Source organism: Parasteatoda tepidariorum, chromosome X1, assembly GCF_043381705.1.
Source record: "Parasteatoda tepidariorum isolate YZ-2023 chromosome X1, CAS_Ptep_4.0, whole genome shotgun sequence".
NCBI classification, from domain to species: domain Eukaryota; kingdom Metazoa; phylum Arthropoda; class Arachnida; order Araneae; family Theridiidae; genus Parasteatoda; species Parasteatoda tepidariorum.
The window spans coordinates 71,972,895-71,996,581 of record NC_092214.1 but is presented as its reverse complement, the minus strand read 5'-3'; the positions used below and the strand labels follow the sequence as shown (position 1 = coordinate 71,996,581).

General features: G+C 30.2%; 1 protein-coding gene across 1 annotated transcript in view; it reads left to right on the top strand.

Moving 5' to 3' along the window:
- LOC107453838 (rho GTPase-activating protein 100F) overlaps positions 1-23,687 on the top strand; it is a 97,907-nt gene that overhangs the window by 31,245 nt on the left and 42,975 nt on the right. Inside the window, exons 2-3 of the mRNA XM_016070801.3 lie at positions 3,014-3,130; positions 14,613-15,065. Of these exons, the coding sequence (XP_015926287.1) occupies positions 3,041-3,130; positions 14,613-15,065 (543 nt within the window). The 5' untranslated portion in view covers positions 3,014-3,040. The remainder of the gene's footprint in view (positions 1-3,013; positions 3,131-14,612; positions 15,066-23,687) is intronic.

Sequence of the window (23,687 nt, the reverse complement as noted above, 5' to 3'; positions counted from 1 at the left end):
GGAAAAAAAAGAAGAAGAAAAAGGTTTCCTGGCGAGAATTAAGATCTGGATTTCAGCTAAAAGAGAAATTAAATTACCAGCATATGTCTTATCATTGCTTGATAACGGAAATGAAATGTTTTTGCGTCCTTTTTATTGACAGCCTGTATGAAATATCCTTCGTGGTTTTGCTGGCATATACTCTGCCATTGAAATTCTCAATGACCATTTCACGTAAATGTAATAGAATTTCGTAATATCATGCCCAATTTCAAATAAAAACTACTTTCAAGACATAAGTAGTTTGTAGGAAAAGTAGTAAGAAAAAGGGTTTCCTGGTGAGAATTAAGATATGGATTTCAGCAAAAGGGTAAATTAAATGACTAGGAAATGACTCATCATTGCTTGACAATGGAAATGAATTATTTTTCGTGTAGTGCTTCATTTGCTATAAACCTGAACTACCAGTTGTTCCTCTGTTTTTTTCTTTCTCTTTTTCGTCGGCAGCATTGTATTGCCCGATTGGAGCAAAATTCACATTTTGCATGAAATTTGTGACACTGATTACAAAATTATTTGTCTATACGAGAATAAGAAATTGGAAAAAGTTTCAAATTTGTCCTCGCGTCGTTTGTACAATTTGATAAATTTTAATGTCTCCAAATGATGCTATTTTCATTTAAAGCAACTTAAATAATTTTCTGAAAGTTTTTAAGAATAAATCCAGGTCGTTGGGCAGAGTGAACTCACGTGCAATAAAAAAAAGATGCAAAGAGTTCCTTTTTTTCGCTTCAACAAAGTAATATTGAACATTTCTAGCAAAAACATTTCTTTGCATTTTTAAAAAAATAGCAAAATCTGCTTTTACTAGATATCGAAAATTATTTTCGAAACTCACGTAGACTTACTTCTCGTGTCATTTTTTAAATTTTCATGTGTTATTTCCGAAATGACTGTTAAATGAAATTTAACTCTCAGAACTACAGATATTTGGGAGCATGACTTACTATTTTGATTTTAATACGATCAAATTAAATAGTTCAAACTACTATAGTTACTTCAATAATTTATTTAATTTTTTGGTCTGTTGTACAGTGTATACAGTTCACGTTCTAGGACTCTGATTTAAAGGTTTTAAGGGGTGACCTCAAATATGCTTTTTAAATAGTGTAGACGATGTTTTGAATTTCTAAATCAGACACAAAAACGTACTTTCTCTAAATAATCATACCTTTTTTGCGATGGATTCGGATTTCTAACCCCAAAATGTAGGGGGTTGCCACAATCTGGGAAATATTATCCCAATAATTTGGTCAAGAGAGCACTCCTAAGTTTGGACCCCTAAATGCTGATTTTACTTTTTACCTGTTCCACCATATATCGAGACCTTTTTAAGCGAATTGAAAAATTTATGCAAAAAATTATAAAATTTAATAGTAGTCGGAAAATTTTAAATTGTAAGTATGCAATATTTTATACCATTTTAAAAAATGTAATTTTATGTGGCAAAATACAAAATTTGAGCGAAATCGGTCGAATAGTTCATGAGAAATCGAATTTTAAAAAAAAGTTGACTTAGGGAATTTTAAAAATACAACTTTTTTAAAGTTAGATTTCATATGAGCTATTCAATCGACTTCGCTTGAATTCTGTATTTTGCCTTGTAAAATTACTTTTGATGAAATGATGTAAAAAATTTAATAACTTAAAATTTAAAATTGCTTCGACTATTTTTAAATAAAATATTAGCAAAATAAATATTCACTAAAAGTTATTCTTTTTAATGGAATTATTTTTGAATAAACGAATTTTTTTATTGCGTGCAAAGATTTTTTAATTCATTTGAAAAGTTCTCGAGATTGGCTAAATATGAAAAAAAAAATTAACATTAAGGGGTCCAAACTTTCGACCACTCTCTTGACCAAACTGGTGTGACCATGTCTCCCAGATTTTGGGGCTCAGAAATGTAAGTCTGTTACGATGAAATTGCACTGCTTACAACGATTCTACTGTGAATCTCGTCTACTTGTAAATTGATTAATATTTTAGTAAAAAAGTCAATCTGCAGAGAAATATCTATGCCTTAGTTGTATTTGTATTAAATTTGAATACTTAAATTAAGTTTTATTCATATTTATGAAAATAAAATCTTAAGATGTATGACAAAGTGTAATGCGTGACCGTACATATGAGGGGTGCAATTCATTTATAACTTTCTAACTATTTATGAATGTAGACATTTTTTACAAGACCTTGAGTCAATATAGTTAGACACTTTTTTAAAGGTGATATTTTTGCTCTAAATATTTTCTATAGTATTGTTTCCAGATGGTTACTTAACAAGTTTCTCGAATTTTCATTAGATAACTGCACAATACGCAAAAACTTCTTATTGCCTACAAGAAAATTGTTGATTTTTTCTTTTACCAAAAACCTTTTCCTGAGCAGTTTTAAAATGTGGTCAATATATTATCACAATACAAACTCTTGACAATGCTTTACAGCTTTAAATACTGTCTAAATTTCAGCTCGATTGGTAATTGAGATTTAGGGTATAATCGTTATGCTGTCGATATATCGGATCGGTATATCAATATGTACGATATATCGGATTACTGAAGAATATAACAAATGCTAATGTGGTGTTTAGTTTTGATTCTCAAGAGTTCAAAGTGTTGCAAAATCAACAGAGAATATTAAACATATGTTTGTTTCTTTCTAAAAAGAATTTTCATGTAAGACATGTTACAATTGTTGGTATAAAAATACGTTGAAAATCTTATGTTTCCTTTAAAAAAACGTTATAAAATGATATTGTTAATTTGAAATTGTGTAGCAAAATACAATTTTTCATTTAAAAATGCGTATTGTATGGGATATGGGCCTTCTGTGCGGCCCAGTTGCCCAATTTTTTTTAAAGAAAGAAAGAAAAAATGCGTAGCAAAACGCAGTTGTTAATTTAGAAATATGTTACAAAGTTCAATTGCTAATTTAAAATATGATTTTTGCTCATTTAAAATTTTGTTTGTTACAGGCTTTGTTCTGCTACCAGACTGCCCACATGTCCACCTCGATTGGTCATCCCCCGCGTCTACGATACAAGGTGAAGCATATACTGAGCTCAACCATGTTCTGCTGTGGACGAAAGAAAGTAGGTTATTTTGATTTTCATTTATATAATAAGAGAAGATTTTCAAAGAACAAATAAAAAAGCAGGTGAAATCATGGTTAGGCATTAAAACATTTAGGGTATTAGAAATTTTAAAAAACCATGTCGCTTCACAGTTAAAACTATGTAAGTTAAGAGTGAATATTTTTTGCTCCAGCGCAGTTATGATTCATTATGACTTAATGAAAGCTACCTCATCAATTAAAATTGAAATTTGCTGCAACTCACTAGATGGAATAATACAAAAGCTTAAAGATTCTTGTCTCATTGCATAATCTTGTCAAATCACACACACAAAGGATTATGACAAAACATCAGGAATTGGAACTTCTTTATCATCCTTCATACACATTAGTCCTGGCTCCTACTGACCACCACTTCTTTCTTAATTTGGACAACTTCTTAATAGGAGAATAATTTAGTTCAGAAAAGGCAGAAAACAGGCTTTGCAGGATTTTTCTTCTATTCGATTCAATCCACCTATAATTATTGCACATAATAACCAAAATAATTTCTATAAGTTACAAATATAATTTATTGTCGGTCCGTCAAACCTCTAAAAGCTTTGAATTTCATTGATAAGTATGAGAAATCACGTGGTCTGAACATTTCAGAAGTCATAAAATTATTTCTTTAAGTATTTCTTGAGAAATTTCAAAAAAATATTACTATACAAGTGTTTTAATTATTTTGTCCATGATATATCCACGATTTTGTCCACGCTTCCTAAATTAGCACTATAGTATGAGTTCTTTTAGGAGAAGCTTTGTGAAGGATGCGATAACGGACCCTTCACAAAGTTTTTATCTGTAAATTGAACTCTTCAGAAAATATTATACCGCAAAAATGAACACTTGACAACTTGTTTTATCGCAAAAACTAAAATTTTGTAAAATATTTTATTTACTGAAAAGGCTCTTCATTATATTTTTCAATTTAAAAATGAACCCTTTCATCCTTTTGAAAAATAGAGTCGATGATAATTAATTTAATTTATAAATTAGGAATTGCAATTCTTCAAGAGATATGGCTTTTTATATCATCGTTAACAGGCCATTAATATCATCGTTTAGAGAAAAAAAGATTTAGACGGAATGATTCTTCGATAATTTTAGATTTAGAAAAATATTGATAGATTACGCAAATTCCCAAAACATTTGATCGGACCACCGATGTGATTTTTCACAAAAACACAATTTAAATATAAGTAAAAAAACGCTTTTCCTGAGATTCTGCAATGAAAAATAAGAAATAAAATATTGGGTTCAACTTATAAGAATCGAGTTGACATAGACTGAGTTAATTTTCATTATATTAGGATCATTTTATATAAAGTTAGTTTTAAAATATGTTGCAAGAATTTCGTATTAATGTTTTAAGGAAAACAGGTGAACTGTCGTCAGTTTTCAAATAACAATAATATAAAATATATCACGTGACATTTCATCTACTCTTTTCAAAAACTTACACGAAATTCTCGCTACTCATTTAATAAAAACTTTATGTGAACTTAATATCTGAAAAATTATTTAAGATTATATCAACTCGATACCTTTAAGTTACACCCAATATTTCATTTCTTACTTTTTCGTGCAAAATCAGAGAAAAGTTGGGGTTTTTTTTAAAATTTTATCATTTATGTTATTTCTTACTTTTTTGTGTGAGAATTCGTTAAATCTTGTAAAAAAATTCGCTTTTTTCCGATATATATCGCTGGTTCAAAGTTGTTGTTGTTGTTGTTGTTGTTACTTTATGTCACACTAGAGCTGCACAATGGATTATTGGCGACGGTCTGGGAAACATCCCGGAGGATGATCCGAAGACATGCCATCACAATTTTGATCCTCTGCGGAAGGTAGCCCGACGACCTGCGCGCGAAGTCGAGCACTTTACGGTAGCACAGTTTAACGAGGACCAATACCGCACACCCTCGGTCTCTATGCAGACTGATCCAAGTGGTCACATACCCGCACACTGATCGTAGCCAGTGATGCTTGACTTCGGTGATCTGCTGGGAGCCGTGTCTTAACGATCAGTCCACTGCTGGACCTGGTCCAAAGTTAAAACGACACTTCTGCACTCACTTCTCATGTTATCTGAATGAGAAGTGAGTGTAGAAGTGTCATTTTAACTTTGAACCAGCGATATGTACAGACAGTAAACCTCGTTTTGAGGTCAGATGTTAGCCTATAACTAGAGAAGAAAACTTATATGAATCTGCTTATCTACATAATTATTAATATTAATTATTTAAGTCATCACTAAAATAATGCATAGATGATCTACAACAACGAATACTGTCTGAAATAATGAACTGAGATTAAAATTGTAATGTATGGGGGAATCGAACCCACGACCTTTGCGTTATTAGTGTAACGCTGTTATAAACCGAGATAATGCCGAACGTTTGCAACTGGGTGAAATTAATATAAAATAATGCTTCTGTCGTTCCTACTTTGTGGACAGGAAAGAAAACTGAGAAAGAAAAACCGAAAAGAACGGGACACCATTATCACAAAATTATGAAAATATTTTTCACAACCTCACAATAACGGATTTTTTACAAAGTCTAGAATAATTCCTGAGTATGTTTTAACATTGAATCGAATTTTCCAAGAAAGTATGTATTTTCCCATAGCCCTACTTTGAATCTTTAATTACTTAGAGCTGGTGTAGACGAAATATAGTGTCCAATTACTTTTTTTGACTTAAAGTTTATATTAACCAAAAAGGTTTTAATGAAAAGAAAAGAATGATTGGGTAAAATTAATTAAGATTAATTTCAACGAGTTCGAGAGACTAAACCTCAACCTTGAGTAAAAATAAACTTGTTATAATAAATAAATAAAGTACTCCCCTGTATTGTAGCTTAATAATAATACATATAAAAAAAAAAGTTTTCCAGAATCTAACGACATTTTTTTCGTACTTGTTCAGTGACATTACTTCAAATTGATCTTTGCTGACTTCTATGTGTTTGTTGAATAAAATATCTTTTGTCATAAATATCTACACTCTAGTCTCCAATCCGATTGCATTGACGCACAAATAAGTAATTTTCTGTCATGACATTCGGTAAACAAGTGATCGCTCCCTTAGGAGCACTTGTTTCACTCACACAATCACCTACAATTGAATATTTTATTTCAGACTAGCCACTATCATTTAATCTCAACACAATAATCTCGTCGGTCGACATATTTATTTTAGCTGCAGATTGTTATAATAATCTGGACGACAGCAGTTATTTTTATACTTTATGTTCGTGATGATGAAATGATGTTGTGCATATATATATTCCAGGATTTTTCTTCCATTCGATTNTGCATATTTCATGTTAATATTTAAGTAATTTGGCTGAAGATTTGAGTCCAAATAGTATGTTGGAAATTAAAGTAAACCTGATAGGCTAATGTTTAATGTAATAGAAGAAAGAAAGGTTTAAAATAGATATTTGTGTTCAGTTGTCGTGACATTGAGTAATAATCCCCAGCATTGAAATAAAAAGTTAGCCCTTACATTTATTATTGAAAAAAATATTTGCATTCGGTTTTTATAGAATTGAAGGGGGCGAGGGTAGCCTGATTGGTAGGGAGGTAAATCCATTGCCAAGCGGTTGTGAGTTCGATCCCCATCGGCCAAAGACTCCCCGTGTAGTAAATGGTAACTGGTGCACGTTAAATCTGTCGGATCAGGAAGTCTTCTAAGTTCCCATAAAAAATCAATACCTCTGGGGATACTGAATTGGAGATAGATCGTTTTCTGTTTCAGGTCAAAATTACGATCTGCGAATGAATGGATGTATGAATAGGTCCACCCTTTAAAATAAGCTGTGTCGTATGTGTGGCTGAAGTTGTATTCTTGACCATATATGGAGGCACTGAAAAACAAGAAACGCATCATTTGCCTTAAATTCACTTAGTTTTACCATGAAGGCTTTCTGGTATGGCAAGTGGAATTAAAAACAACAACAACATAAAATTGAATTAAAATTAATTGACTGATTTATTTATTTAAAGAGGGATTAGGAATGATTAAATTTATGAAATAATGGAAATTTTAAAGGTAGAAAATATGTAATTTCTATAATATCATCACAATAACTTTAAAAATATTATCAAGACTTATTGTTCTTTTTTTTTTCAAATAAAACACGTTTTGTTGCATTTATGAATTTACTTTCCTCTAAAATATACATTTTTTAAAGTAAAAACCACATATTTTGTCATTTAAAACTCAGTTTAGAAGAGATTATTAGAATTTTCTTTTCCCGCATAATTAAATTTTTATAAGTTTTAAATTTCCATACTTTTAATTTTTAAACTTTTTTGTACTTAAAAATAAAGCAGATAGGATATTTGTGTAGTTTAAAAATACTTAAAAAGTTTATAAGAGCCTCATCATAAGCTCGCGTATGAAAACTAAAGCTAGTGAGTCAGACTCAGACTTACGCACCCTGACTTAGCCCTACAGATCAATCTTTAACGTTCATTCCTTTAAATTCTGGAAACGAATCGTAAAAATATTTTTGGTATCTAAATGAAAAACAATGAAATATGAAATGTTTTTAGATATGAAAAAGTTTAAGGATGATAAGAGACATAAATAATGAAATTTATATTTTTAATATTACTTTCATGATAATGGCTATAATAAATTGTCGTAGCTCCTACGCGTGAGTATTTTTTTATTTGCACTGGTCGTAGTAAAACATTTTTGTTTAGTAAAAGCAAAAACTCTTTTTGTATTATAGTTAAGAACAGGAACTCTGTGCACGCTCGTATATTTCAATCAACTACCTCGTTTTAGAAAATGCGTTAAAAGCTGTTGTACCACATAAGGACAAGTCACGCAACCTATTCATGGTTTCGGATTAGAGTTATTCATTCATAAAGCGCAAAACCCCTGAAGTTAGTTAGAATTTAATTTTGAACAAGTAAAGAGTGTTCTTTTATGAAAGTGGTGACTCTCTCTCTTTCAACGGGTTTTAATAGCTTTTAATGATTTAATGTTATTTAATTATGAGTATGAGTAAATATTATTGCTAAAATAAAATAAAAATTTCACTATAATCATAACGTATGCCTTAATATTTATCTTGAAAACTGAATGTTTGTGCGAGAATATTAATGCTTTTTGCAATGGAATTTTCCATACATTGGTAAAGAAAAAATTACATTTCCTTTATTCCTTTTATTCGCATATTCACTTACAATTTAAGAGAGGTTATACTTATTTCCAAAGCTCATTTTCATGAAATTAACAGTAAAAAAAGGAGGGAAAGGAAAGCAAAGAAAAATGCTTTTTTATATAATAATTCTTTTCGTAAAATTTTCTGATACATTTTTGTACTAATATAATTTTTTCTATTAATATAATTCCTTGTGTATGAATTTCGTCATACATTTCAAAAAAAAAATTTTAAATAATAAAATTTGGCATGAAATACAGCATTGTATTGAACCTTAGGCCATTAAAGTAAAATTCTTTTTTAGTTCTTTTCTTTTAGATTTGCAAGCTCATTAAATGTGTACATTCATGCAATAGAAACTTATTTTTCATGTAGTCTGTATAAACTGAAAAAAAAAATTTTATCATAAATGCAATGCATATATTATTGGAATATTTCACAAATTTATAGATTTACTAGGAACATAAAAATGTTTACCAATTGTGAGTGTTTACATGTAGTTCCTGAGAAACTAATTTCAAAAAAGTCAGATACTTAAAATTCGACTTCTCAGGAACTATTGGGCCGATTTTGCTCAAATTTTGTATTTTGCCATGCAAAATTATATTCTTCAAAATGATGGAAAAATATGTATACCTTGCGATTCAAATTTTTCCTACCATTATTAGATAAAATAATTAAGAATGAAAAATATTTAATAAAGGTTTTTTTTGGCATGGAATTATCTTTGCACAAGCGAATTTTATAATTGAGTGTAAAAAAATTTCAATTCGCTTTAAAAGTTTTCGAGATATAGCGAAATACGCAAAAATTAAAATTAATATCATGGGGTTCAAACTTTGGAGTGCTCTTCTGACCAAACTATTGGGACTTTATTTCCCAGATTGTGGCTAACGCCTATATTTTGGAGGTCAGAAGTCCGAAACCTTAGGAAAAAAAAGTTATGCTTATTTAGAAATAGTACGTTTTTGTGTCTGTTTTCATAACTTAAAATATCGCCTGCATTCATTAATTAGCATATTCGATGCCACCCTCTTGAGCACCATTTAATATTGAGTCCTAGAAGATCCGATCATTAGATTGAAAATTATTCTGGGTGATCTGTTTTGTTTTCGCGCACTGTACATGAGATCTATACCCTTTTGTTCCCTTTTACCCATTTTTTCCCTTTTAGATTTTCTCTTTTACCTTTCCTCTACGTACGAAGACGCTAATTTCCATGATTAAATGAGTCCGTTTAAGACTTCTTGTAAAAGTTCCGTTTTTGTGACATTCTGAAAAACATGTTCATGGTTTTGTAAATTTGTGAAAATGGGCATTTGATTTTGTGAAAAATCAGAAAACCAATCGTCAGTTCTGACTTTTTGTGAAATAGTGAAAAATTCACTTATAATTTTGTGAGTATGTGAAAATAAAGTGCTGCTTTAGCTGAAAACCAAAATTCAAAAAGAAATTTTTTTTAAACAATTTCTGTTTATGAATAAATGCAACAATGACTGAATTTTTCGAAAGAAAAATTTTGTGAATATTCTTTGTTTTTGAGATAAAATATTTTTGAAGAATCCGTCTAAACGATCGAAAACTTTATGAACAGTCTGTTAAAGAACTTTTTTTTTTACCCAGTGTTAAACGAAATAAATTTACGTGACAAAATCCAACATGTGAAGTGTGTGAAAAACAAAATGTGAAAAAATTTAAATGTGAAGATTGTTTTAGTTTACAAATAAAGGTATCATTGACTCCATTTTTAAAAGGAAAAAAAAATCCTGATTATTCTTAATTTCCGCGATAAAATATTTTATAATGGGTCCGTCTAAGCGATAAAAAACTTCATGAACAATCCTTCAACGAACCTTAATTTCTCCTAAAATGACTCCAATTAAGACATACTAATAAATTATCGCAGATGAGTGAATAAAGTGCGAAAGGGGACACAAAAATATCATAAACATACTTTTCACCAAAGAAAAGGTTCAAGCAAAAATGTAAAAATTATTTAATATTTCTAATTATTTATTTTAATAATATTTGTTAATTCTTGAATTACAAATTATAATTTTTTTATCCCATGTTGGATGAAATGCGTTTACGCGACAAAATCCAAAATTTGAAGTATATGATTCGATTTTTGAAATTAAAAAATAGTTTACTAATTTTCATTTTAGTTATATATTTATAGTTATTAATAGTTTTGTAACAGTTTATTAATATTTTTAAAAAAAAAGTTTAATAATGTTTATTCTAAAGGCATTTTACTTTAAATTGTTATTGCTCAGAAACTGTAAAATTAAAGTAGATAAAAAAAAATCATATTCCTTTTAAGCGTATGATTTTTCTGCTTACTTAGCTAATAATCTTATACTTTATATCAGCGTTTAAAGTAGGTTTCCTGTGTAAATGTACTATAAATGGGATAATTCAATATTTGTAATGGTAATAAGTGGGAGATTATTTAACTCCCACGCATGTAGGAGAAATAAACACCCACGCGATTTATTATTTCTTTCGTTTCTTAGAAAATAATCTATCCACTATGACTCTTTGCAGATATTTAATATTACGAATGAATGTTATGTAAGATATAAATTAAAACATCGATTACAGTTAACATATTTTATACTAAACCATAGAATAATTTTGTTACAGAAATTATACTCTAAGAAGTTTAATAGCTTAACTAAATTACTTTAACTACAACTATAAATAAATAAAAAGACATTTTTGTTCTACCATGATATTTAAAACTGTTGGCTAATTAAAGCTATATTTTTGAAATTCTACATCCACCAAAAAATGAATTTCAGTGTAATTAATTGAAATATAGAATGAAAGGTTCATATTTTTAATTATTTATTTTAATAGTACTTGTTGACCGGGATAGTCTGGTCTGTAGGGCGCTGGACTCACGATTGTGAGAACGGGAGTTCGAATCTTGCCGGCCGAAGACTCCCCGTGTAGTAAAGGGTGACTGGTGCTCGTTAAATCGGTCGAATCACGAAGTCCTCCATATTCCCATAACAAATCAATGCCTCTGGGGGTTCTGAATTGGAGATTGATCATTCTCTGGTTCAAAATTACGATCTGTGGACGAATGGATGGATGTATGAATGGGTCCACCCTATAAACGGGTGTGACGTATGGGCGTGGCAGAAGTATAATTCTTGGCCATAAATGGAAAACAAGCGCTGTCACACACCCTCTGCCTCAATGGCCGACGACAACAAGAACAATAATATTTGTTATCTCTTGAATAATTATTTTTAACTATTTTTCCCCATGTTAAACGAAATACATTTACGAGACAAAATCCAGAATTTGAAGTATATGAATCAATTTGAGAAATAAAAATAGTTTACTAATTTTTAATTTTAATTATATATTAATAGTTATTAATATTTTTAATACTTAGTTTATTAATAGTTTTTTTTAAGAATACTTTATAGTTCTTGTTGTAAAGGCTTTTTACTTTAAATTGTTATAACTCGGAAACTGCAAAATTGAAGACAACTTTAAAAAAATCATATTCCTTTTAAGCGTATGATTTTTTGCTTACATGGCTAATAATCTTAGGCTTTAATAAGTGGGATATTACACTGTGGGATTTATTATTTCTTTTGTCATTTTTTTTATTGTTTCTTTATCTTACAAAATAAGCTACCCACTATAACTCTTTGCAGATATTTTGATTGTAGTTCTTAATCGTGACAAGAAAGTGCTGTAAGATCTAAATTAAAACATCAATTACAGATTTTAAACTAAAGCATAATATAACTTTATTATAGAAATTAGGCTCTAAGAAGTTTAATAACTTAATTACTTTTACTTAAACTATAGAAAAACAATTTTTTTGTTCCACCATAATTTTTAAAACAGTTATGACTAATTAAAGCTATATTTCTGAAATCTTATATCTAGCAGAAATCGAATTTCAGTGTAATTAATTGAAATGGGGAATGAAAATTTCACCAAGAGAACTATTCCGAAATGCTCATACTCAAAAATTACTTTGGACCCATGACTTGCGTATGGTAAAGTTGAGCACAGAAATTAAAGTTATTTTTTGTGCCTCATTTTTCTGAAAATACATATTTGTAGATCAAAATACATATTTATATTAGAAACATTTGAAACTTATTCTCTCCTTTTTTATTATCATTTGTAATAAAATTACTTTTAGAATTGAAATAGTTATAATGTGTAAAATAAAGGTCCCAGTTAAAAACAGTGCCCAAGTCCTGAGCTCTATAGGCCGATGTGATAGTCTAATGTTCTAAAAAGGCATTGCTCAAAAATTTTGCCTATACCTTTTTCAAGACATTTGTTCAAATGTCCATATGAATAATTGAAATGAAGTAATAAGTTTTGTATGCGTAGTATATTCTATTGAAACTATACGTCCGTGAACAAATAAACGGACCATCCTTAATAACTTTTGATCTACTGATTGGATCTTTACGTTCTAGGACTTAATCTTATTGTTTCGAGGGAGTGACCTCAAGCATGCTAAATAATTAATGCAAACGATATTTTAAGTTACGAAATCAGACACAAAACCGTACTTTCTCTGAATAAACATACCTTTTTCAGCAGATGCGGATTTTTGACCCCCAAAATATGGGGGATAGTTTGGTCCTGGGAGCGGTCCAAAGTTTGAACATCTTAATGTTAATTTTACATTTTGCTTATTTTTCAACATGTCTTAAGATCTTTTACGTGAATTAAAAAATTTTTACACATAAATATGGTGTTCGTTTATTTAAAGACATTTCCATTCAAAAAATAACTTCTAGTAAATAATATCATTTTTTCATATTTTATTTAATTATAGTCGAAAGCATTTTGTACTGCCAGGTAAGCAATTTTTTTGATCATTTTAAAGAATGTAATTTTGCATAGCAAAACACGAAATTTAAGTAAAATCTACAAAATAGTTCTTTAGAAATCGAATTTCAAAACTACAATTTTTTTAAAAATTCTATTACTCAGAAATTCTTTGACCGATTTCCCTCAAATTTTGTATTTTACCATATAAAATTACATTATTTAGAAAGAGTGGAAAGAAAGAAGAAAAGGAAATTAAAAAGAAGAAAAATACCTTAAAATTAAAAAAAAAATCGACCTGTTATTAAATAGAATAATTAAGAAAATAATAAAGATTCACTAAAAAATTACTTACTACTTGGAATTATTTCTGAATAAACAAACTTCATAATTGCGTGCAAAAATTTTTGAATTCGCTTAAAAAGATCTTGAGGTACAGCGAAGAAAGCAAAAAGTAAAACTAACATTAAAGGGTACAAACTTTCGCCCGTTCTCCTGCTCTACATTTTGGGGGTCCGAAATCTGAATCCGTGGGGAAAAAAAAGTATGTTCATTTAAAGAGAGTCCAATTTACTGTCTGATTTGGTAATTTAAAATTCTGCCTGCACTAATTAATTAGCATATTTGAGGTTACCCCAGCAAATTATTAAGATTGAGTTCTGGAATGTGAGATGCAGTCATTAGATGAAAAACTATTCAGGGTGATCTTTTTTTTTCTTTTTTTTTGCGCATTGTACATACAAATTTTGTCTTCCTTCGAAATCTGCACATTTTTGCTTGGAGAATTTTTAACCAGTCTGTGAGGGTGATTCCAAAAAATAAACCAAAAAGAGGTCTTATGGAAGCACCGTATAAATTAATTCCTATGTCTAGAAAGTAGAAACGATTACAATGATCAGACACATGGTGTCGTAAAACTCAGAATAAGATTTAAGTTGACGAAAAGTTAAACAACATTAATAGAGCACAAGAAATTCCCTATAAACAGACATACTATGGTTTAGGTTCTATAATGAAGAAACTTCTTCAGTGTAGCACAGAATTAGAGAAGGAAGTACAGGGATCGAGAAGAAAATTACTAGGAAATTACAAGGAGAAAAGGGTTTAACCCGGGGGGGGGGACAACGTTGCAAAATATAATCAAACAAAAGAAGAGAGATAAGAAACAGATGTGGTAGGGTAGGGTGAGATCCCCAAATCTTGCAAGGCAAAGAAGTTAGAAGAAGATAACTTTCCAAATATAAAAATAAAATGGGATACAAAAAAGGTTCTTAACTAAATTATTGAAACTTATCAAAATATGAAATAGTTCTAAGACGAAATGAAAAATGTGTTAATCTAATTCGCGTATGCGATAAATGAGTTGTGGACAAAACATTTAAATACTTTTGACCCATTTCAAAATGTATGATCTAATTATTATTTTGAAAAAAATGATTTTGTTTTTTGTAGGAGACGAGGGAAATTGAATCGATGTGTGAAGACAGACGTTTGATTGGAGCCCCCTCACGCCCCATGTTGAGAGGATCACGCTTGATGCCAGAAATGGTAGTGCAAAGTGATTTCAGAAAAGTAAGCGGTATATCGACCGAGATATTTCGCCAAATAGAAGCTGTTGAGAAAGACTTCGATCCAAGAGCTGCTGAGGCAGTGGAAAAAAGAGGAGAAATGATAATTCGGTTGTTGGACCCTGCTTCGCTTGGTCGTGTTGGTGCAGAAGCCTGTCGCCGGTATCTTCGCTCAGCAGACGCAAGCCACGTGGTCCAATTTGTTGAGATTATTAAGCGGCCAGGTCAAACTCTGGGGCTTTATATACGAGAAGGAGATCTCATAACTCAGAGTGATGGTGTATTCATTTCTAGAATCGCCTTGGAAAGTGCAGTTTACAGCAGCGGTTTACTCAAGGTAATTAATAATATTGAACTACAGTAGTGATTAAACTTGAAAATGACCATTCGCCATGTGGCGAGACAACAAAAAGAGTGGCGACTTAAATTAAATAAGCAACCATTCCTTTTTCCAATCTTTTTCTTTTAATAAAAAAATAGTTCAATGATAAAAGTTCATCAATGTAGAAAGAGGCTGTGAAAAACAGAAATTTCATTAAAATGTCCAGCTTCCAAAATTTTGGATTCTTTAGAATCCATCAACTTGTGGTGGAAAGATTCACGTAAAAGAAGAGTTCTTTTACAGTTCAAATATTTTAAAGTTGTAATGTATACATTAAATGGGTTTTGCCTCCTCAAATATTTTTACATAAAAATATTTATGTAAAAATATTAGAGGAGGCAACAACATTTTATGTAAAAACATTTGAGGAGGTTTAACTAAATTTTGTTTATATTATTTTTTATACTCTCAGCTAATTTCAACTAATATTTTTTATGAAATTTAATCGAAAAAAAAGTTTGCAAAAAGTGTTTATAAAAGGAAAAGGACCTATCGATATCGGTCAGCGACATATTAAGTTCGAGGAAAAAGTGACTAAGTTATTAAAGTTTACCGGGCTACTAATGTACTACCATTGGCTACTAATTGATCAATAAAAATAGGATAATCATATTTTTTTGTATATATTGACATAACGAACCAGATTGTGGACTCAGAGTTTAAATAAATTTTGAAAAAGTAAAAATCGAAAAATTTCCTTTGATTTCGATTTAAGTTAGTAAAAAGATGTTTGGTCCTTAGATTAAAAGAAGAAAAGAGTTTTTTTTATCTTATGAAAATTATTTAGACGATGATTAATAATTATGCGAACAGAAATATTACTCAAATGAATATAATGGCAATAACTTAAATTATAACTTATTACAATTATTATTGAATCGCTTCTGTAAGTGTAAATCATCTGTTCCTTAATCACGACTATTTACTTGATGAATTAGCAGGATGAGAAATAAAAACATTGCAAATTTAAAATGCTTCTAAATAGAGATCTGTTTGTGCTTTTAATCATTTACTTCAATTTGAGTCTTTAAATCTTACTTTTTATTTCGGTTGATTAAATTTTGCAAAACTAAATGTGTATTCATAAATTTATCTTTTAAATTTCATACCCAAATGATTTTGAAAGTTTAAGGAAAATTAATTCTATTAAATTAGAAATATAATTTGCATTTTTTTTCCAATACCCACCCGGAGAATGACCTTTTGTCATACAGGCGTCTGAAGGGCAGATTTGTTGATCACTCTTTCAGGGGCACCATATTAGATGGGCCAACGTTGCTCCCACTGTATGGACAGATAGTACAGAGATAGAAAGATTCACTACTAGATTAAGATCAGTAGCAAAAAGAGTTCAAATCACTGACCGTATTTATGCCCGTAGTGCTACCATGATCATAAAAATACAAGTCTATCTGTAAATTCTTTGTCGTACTGATCGTATGATGTATGATCGTACTGATGTCTATACTGATCTTAAATTAAAGTTATGCTCGTAAAAGCTATCTTCAATTCGAGCCTTGACGTTTGAGACACAGGTGATTAGTTTGTTGAATCAAAATGAACCAAGGCAAAAAATTGTAGCGTTACCATTTGCAGAGGAATAATAAAGTTGCGAGTTCGTTGTCCGTGGTCACCAATATCGAGTGACTGCGAGAGAGATGTTCTTTGGCAGGGTTCAAAAACTCCTTCTAGAAGAGAGATGGCTTCCACGCGGGTTACCATAAACGAGAAATCTGATTCTTTAGTGATATTTTTTCCTTAATGGGCAATTTAGTAACCCGAACGTAGTTATATCGTCCTTATTTTTTCCAGTATATGTGCCTTGCGTTGGACTACTAAATTTATCCGTGCGGAGGCCTTCTCTCTTCTATGAGGTGTTATTTGAACTCGGGATTTTCGAGTTCGTAAATATGATGCTGCAATCACCCTGGAAAAAAGGGTACACCATCGAATCAATTAAGATTGTTTTATGCAATAACTGTATAAATTAACTGTTAACTCTACTAATTTTGATGAAGTTCGTTACGATTAGGAATACTGATTGTATAAAGCAACGGCCATATCTCCGAATTTTACGAAAATTTCTTAAAATGTTATTCTGGCTTTAAAGTTATATTGGCTTTAAAGTTTTTTATCACCTGACTCGAAAATAGACTAGTAAGTGTTTTAAATAAAATATTAGAAAGACGATTAACCAAAAAAAAATTCTTAAAATGTACCTGGGTCTGTATATGGTCAATAAAGTGCTAAAATTATTTCTTAATAGACCATAGAAAAAAATTATGGCCCTGAAGTTAAAGCTTTGAATTACGGCTCCTTTTTTTTATCGCTTACTTTCGTAATACTCTTTCATACCCTTTTCTCCGTTTCTCAACAAAACGTATAGAGGATCCCTTAGTAAATAGTTAGTTAAAAAGGGTCATTACTTTACTTTAAAATAAATGAGACACGCTCAAGAAAGTGAGTTTCTTTCAATTGTTAAACATTGCAGGCAATTTAATTAATTTTATTTTAACTACTCTCAATTTAATTTAACTATTTAACTATGCCATTATGTTCGGTTAAAAAAAATTTGAGTTTTTGTTTTTAATTTTTTTTTCTGGATTTTTTATTTCTGGCTCAGTAGCTCATTAATAAAAAATGTTGCAGGCAATTAAGATTGAATTATAACCATCTTACTTAAAAGCAAAAAAATTAGTTTTGGTATTAAAAAAAATAATCTTGCATTTGCAAACACTAAATGACATTTTCTCAGCTCGCTGTTTCAGATGTGATAATTTCGTCAACTTTCAACTGATTTGACCACAAGTAAATTTAAATCACATGTATTATATTATTGATATAGAATCCATTTCGCATAAACTTTGTAGGATTATGCTTATAGCTTTTGATTGCCGTTAATCAACTGTTTTGTGTTTCTCATAAAAAAATCAATAAATGCATAAGAAACCAAAACTATTGAAGCGCTAAAACTTATTGATTTACCTCTTTATCATTTTTTTTCTTCGTCTATGAGGGAAAAAATTCTTATTTTCTTTATTTTTGCATGTTTTCCATTTCCGACACTTTCTTTCAACATTTTTTCCATTGTTTAAAGTACATTTAATCATATAGTAACGTTAAGCTAAAAAATCAATAAAACACGGTGTATATAAAATTTATATTTAAAAAACATCTAATCGATACGCTTGAATAATCGTTATTTGAATGCAAACCATTTCAAACAAAAAAGCGTCCGTGACCTTTTTTTTTACTTTATTTATTTATTTTTAATTGTATTTTCTTACAAGAGTTGAATAGCCGACCCATTTTTGTGTATGCGGCTTTCAATGTTCTACTCCAAAGTCTTATAATTTTGATCCCAATCCAGAAAACAAGAAAACTCCTTGATCAAGCTTTGGTACAAACGGGGGGGGGGAGGACTTTTCAATGGAACTAATCCGTATTTGCATTACATGGAGATGAAAATCACGAAAACCTACCATGGTTTTCCCTACTGCAAAGGGATTCTAACCCATAATCCGTCTACCACTGAAAGTGTTTTTTACGTCAGCACAGTGGTCGAAGCGAGCCGGGAGAAAGTTTGTATCGACCAGCCATTGTTGGGATTCGAAACTGGGTCACCTCATTCGGAGGTGAGCAATTTATCCCCTGAGTTACCACAGCTCTGTATAGTTTAATTTTATATTTTATTTTATAACTGGCGTTGAAAAGCTAACCTATTTCTCAGTTTACGATTATCACTATTCAACTTGTTAATCTTGTAATTTTGAACTCAACCCAGAAGATAAGGGAATTCTAAGATCACGCATAAGAACAAACTATTTTTGATGAAAGTAACTTGCATTTGTGTCTGAAAAGGAAAACCACGAGAACCTTCCATGGTTAGCCCGTCGACAAGGGGATTTTAACCTATGATTCGTATACCACTGAGCATATTTTCCGTCAGTACTGTGGCTGGTGTGAGCCTGCTGTTATGCATGTCCGTTATGTCTACTTTCCTGCACTATGATTTGTCATTTCATTTCATTTTGTTTTCATTTTTGATAAGGATTCCAAAAGATGCTTATTAAGAGTGGTCTTTACGGAACCTTCTGATTTAAAACGTAATTTAAAGGAAGTGTAACTTTTTCAAGTGAAACAGTAAATATTTCTATTTGCAGTTATCGATATTTAAAAGTGTAAATTACTCAAATCTTAATTTAAATTGAACAACTAGTATATCTAAACTAGAGAAAAAATATTCGATACCAATAAATTCGATATCAATATATTTTAAATTAGGTGTGTGGTGCATATTCCTTTAGATCAAAACCATTAGCCATACTATAGTTTTAAAGATTTTCTATTCATAATTTTCTTTAAAAAGTGATTTTTATTATTGTATTGTAAAACATCTTTATAATAAATAGATACATATAAAATCCACTTTGAAGTATTGCATGCGGGTAACTTTAAAAAAAACTATAATTCAACTATTGTAGATAAAAATGTAAAGTAAGTAATCTAAGGAAGAATCTAAGGAAGTGGTAGATTTAAGCTTAAAACAAAGCTGGCTCAAACTGGTCTCGATAATTACAACTAGACCTGAATATATCCAGTCGCCACTTGGCGAGTCAACAAAAAAAAGTGGCGACTTAAATGAAGTAAACAATTGGTCACTTTTTCCCTTCATTTTTTTTTTGTTTTTTGAACATTGTTTAATGATAAAAGTACATTAATTCCGAAAGACTGGAAAACAGAATTTCTATTAAAATGCCCAATGTCACTATTCAAATTTATTCAAAATTTTGATCTTTCAGAATCAATTTGTGATGGAAAGATTCAAGTGGAAGAAAAGTTTCGCATAATTTAAAATTGTTGTGTATACATTAAATGTATTTCGCCTCCCCAAACATTTTAAAGTAAAGTTCTTTAAAGTCACTATGTTTAACTATATTTTGTCACATATTTATTTTATTTTTATTGTTGAATTAACTTTTGACAGCCGAAGACGATTTTTAATATGAATTTTCTTCAAAAAATATAATTTAATCCAAGTAAAAAAATGCTTTGCTAAAAGTAGTTATTAAATGATAAGGACCAATTGATATCGGTCACCGATATTCATCGATATTTGAGGAAAAAGTGGCTACTAAATTATTCAAGTCTATTGGCCACTGGCTACTAAATGAAAATTTAAACTTTCAGGTCTAGCGACACCTTCAATTTTAAAAAAAAATTACAGCAAGAAATTGTAGTATTAAATACTTATCTATTGAATCATTCATATTTGTGGTAATATAATGAATGTGTTATATCTTTGAATACAGGAAACGAAACAGTTATGCTACAACTTTTTAAGCTATTGTATGATTTTCAGAATTGCAGGAATTTCAGAAATACATGAACCGCAAGTATTGTGTTCATTTTATCTTTTTGTGGTAAAAATAAGCCTATGAAAAAGTTTTGCAGTTAAGTTTCTTTATTTAGTCTTGTATATTACTTTTGAAATAAAATTTTCCATTTCTAAGACATTAAATTTTTCGTAATTTGTAATTTTTTAAATCTTTTCAGATACGGTAACGTATTTTGGAAAATATTGCAACAAATATATTTTTATTTTTAAAAATCTTTCTTAAAATAAAATTAAAAAAATAATATAAATATACAGAAGTTTCTTGGTCGCTTAAATTGATTAAACAGTAATATTTAAGAGATATAAATTTACTGCCTGTTTATTTTTAAGGCTTCAAAGTTCTTTGTACGAATAAATTTGATAAGTTATGTTTTTAATTATTAAAATACGATAGTTAAATTTAGATTTCGGGATTAGCCAAATGTTTGCTTCTATATAAAAATCACAGACCATACTAATGAAGATGATGGTTTGATTTGAATTGAATGTACTCTATATTTATCTACTTTTCATATTTCAACGGTGAAAAAGACTAATTAAATTAAACTGTAATATTTAAAAAATATAAACTTACTGCCTGTTTATTTTTAATGCTTCTTAGTTCTTTGTCCGAATAAACTTATTACATTATGTTCTTAATTATAAAAAAAACGAATTTTAAATTACAATTTCGGGAATATATAAACCCAAGACCATACTAATGAATATGATGCTTTGAATTAAATGACATTTCATACTTTTCATATTTAAACGTTGAAAAATTAAATGAATTAATTAAATGAAACCGTTATATTTAAAATATATAAAAAATGCTACCTCTTTACTCTTAATGCTTCTAAGTTTATTGTTCGAATAAATTTGATAAGAAATATTTTTAATTTTTAAAATATGGTTTTTAAATTCCAATTTCGTGATCAGAAAAACTTTTTTATATATAAAATCTAGACCTTACCAATAAAGATAATGATTTGAATTGAATGACTTCAACATTTAACTACTTTTCATATCTCAACGTTAAAAATTCAACTCTCTTTTGAAAGCTCTGAGATAAATTCAACGAAAAGTGAAAACAATATAACTTTCAACTCTTCAAGGTCTGTAAAAAGTTTTTAGGCTTTTAGTTACCGCTCATGAATATTCATTAGCTGAAACACCGTTTCCACGTGACATTGAATGAAAGAGGAAAATTATTATTTTTTTTTTCAGTCTTTCATTTCAGGAAAACTTCCGTTTGGTCCTTTGCATTTATCATTTTGAATACAGTATTTTGCATATCAAAACTTAAAAGGAAATATAAAATAGCATCTTTTCTTAACAAGAAAGTAACTGAAATTTTCTAATTTTAGCGAGTCAGATTTTACATACTTTCATTAGAAAGTAAATGGAATGTTTTGAGAGAAGAAAGGGGGAAATATTTGTTTAATAGGTGCAAATATTTTCGTTTCATAAGAAGACGATCTTAGAAAATTGTTTTAATTAAAATTAATTGAAAGTAATGTATTTGTTAACGAAAAGAGTCATTAAAAAATTTCGAAAATGAATTAGTTTCAGTGAATAAAATTAATTCAGATATTAGATTAATTTAAAACACTACTAATTATATTTCAATGAAGACGAGATAGATAATAAATTCATGATAATAAAAATTGAAGTAAATATTTGTGTTATAAGTAATCAAGGTAATTCACTTGATTGATTTTTCTGACTAAAAGCTAAGTTTATAATAGGCGACATTTACACTTTTTCTTAAAATTTATTTTTTGTTCATCAGGACCATTTTTTACAAAAAAATAAAAAAAAGACTGTCAGGGAATAGAGCGTTCGCCTCCCAATGATTGACAAGGGGGATTGAATCCCAGCGATGGCACGGCCTCCTCAGCGGTAGACGGATTATTGGTTAGAGACCCCATGCCGTTTGTCTAACAGTGAAAGGTTTTCGTGGTTTTCCTCTCCATGTAACGCGAGAGGGGAATAGTTCCATCAAAAAGTCCTCCACAAGAATAAAATTCTTCCAATACTTGATCCAGGAGTTCCCTTGTTTTCTGGGTTGGGTTCAAAATTACAAGGCTACGGAGTTGAACATTGGTAGTCGTAAACTCTAAATTTGGTCGGCTGTTCTGCCGTTATGAAAATAATATAATGTATAGTATAGCCCGAGCCGCTATATTATATATTATGAAATAATATAGCCCGAGCCGCTGGAGCTCCGAGCATAAAGCATTCACCTCCCAATAAGGTGACCCAATTTCTAATACGAATTCTGCTCGTGGCTCGCACCGACCACAGTGCTGACGTAAACTATCCTCAATGGTAGAAGGATCAAGGATTAGAATCCTCTTGCCGTCGATCTAACCATGGGAGTTTTTCGTGGTTTTTCTCCCCATATAACGCAAAAGGGGGTTAGTTTCACTAAAAAGTCTTCTCCGAAGGCTAGTTTGACTCAGTGCTTCATCCAGGATATCCCTTGTCTCCTGTGTTTAGTTCAAAATTACAAGGATACAATAGTTGAACATTAATAGTAACTGTGACAATTGGGAAAGATTGTTCTACACCAGTTATGTAATAAAAATAAAATATAAATCTCAATTGTATTTTTATTTATAGCTTTTTCATTCGTCTAAAAGAATAAATAGCATTGAGAATAAAATAGTGAAGAGTGTATAGCACAAAAAAATTAGTGAGGTATTTTCGGTCGGGTGAAAAAAAAATCGCAAATCTATTATTGACTCTAATGGTGTTTAATTAATTGTGGTAATAGAATTACTAGTAACTGTGGTAACTATTACAGCAGTTCGCGTCTTAGGGGATTGAACGCTCGCTTCCAATGAGGTGAACCGGGTTCGAATCCGAGCGATGGATGCTCGATGATTCGAATTCCGCGCAGACCACAGTGCTGACGTGAAATATCTTCAATGGTAGACGGATCATGGGTTAGAGTCCCTTGTCGTCAGGCTAACCGTTGAAGGTTTTCGCGATTTTCCTCTCCATAAAACGCAAATGCGGGTTAGTTCCATCAGAAAGTCCTCCACGAAGGCAAATTTCTCCCAATACTTGATCCAGAAGCTCTCTTGTCTACTGGATTGGGTACAAAATTACAAGGCTACGAAGTTGAACATTAGTAGCCGTAAACCCTAAATTGGGTAGGGTGTTGAACGTCGGTATATATATATATATATATA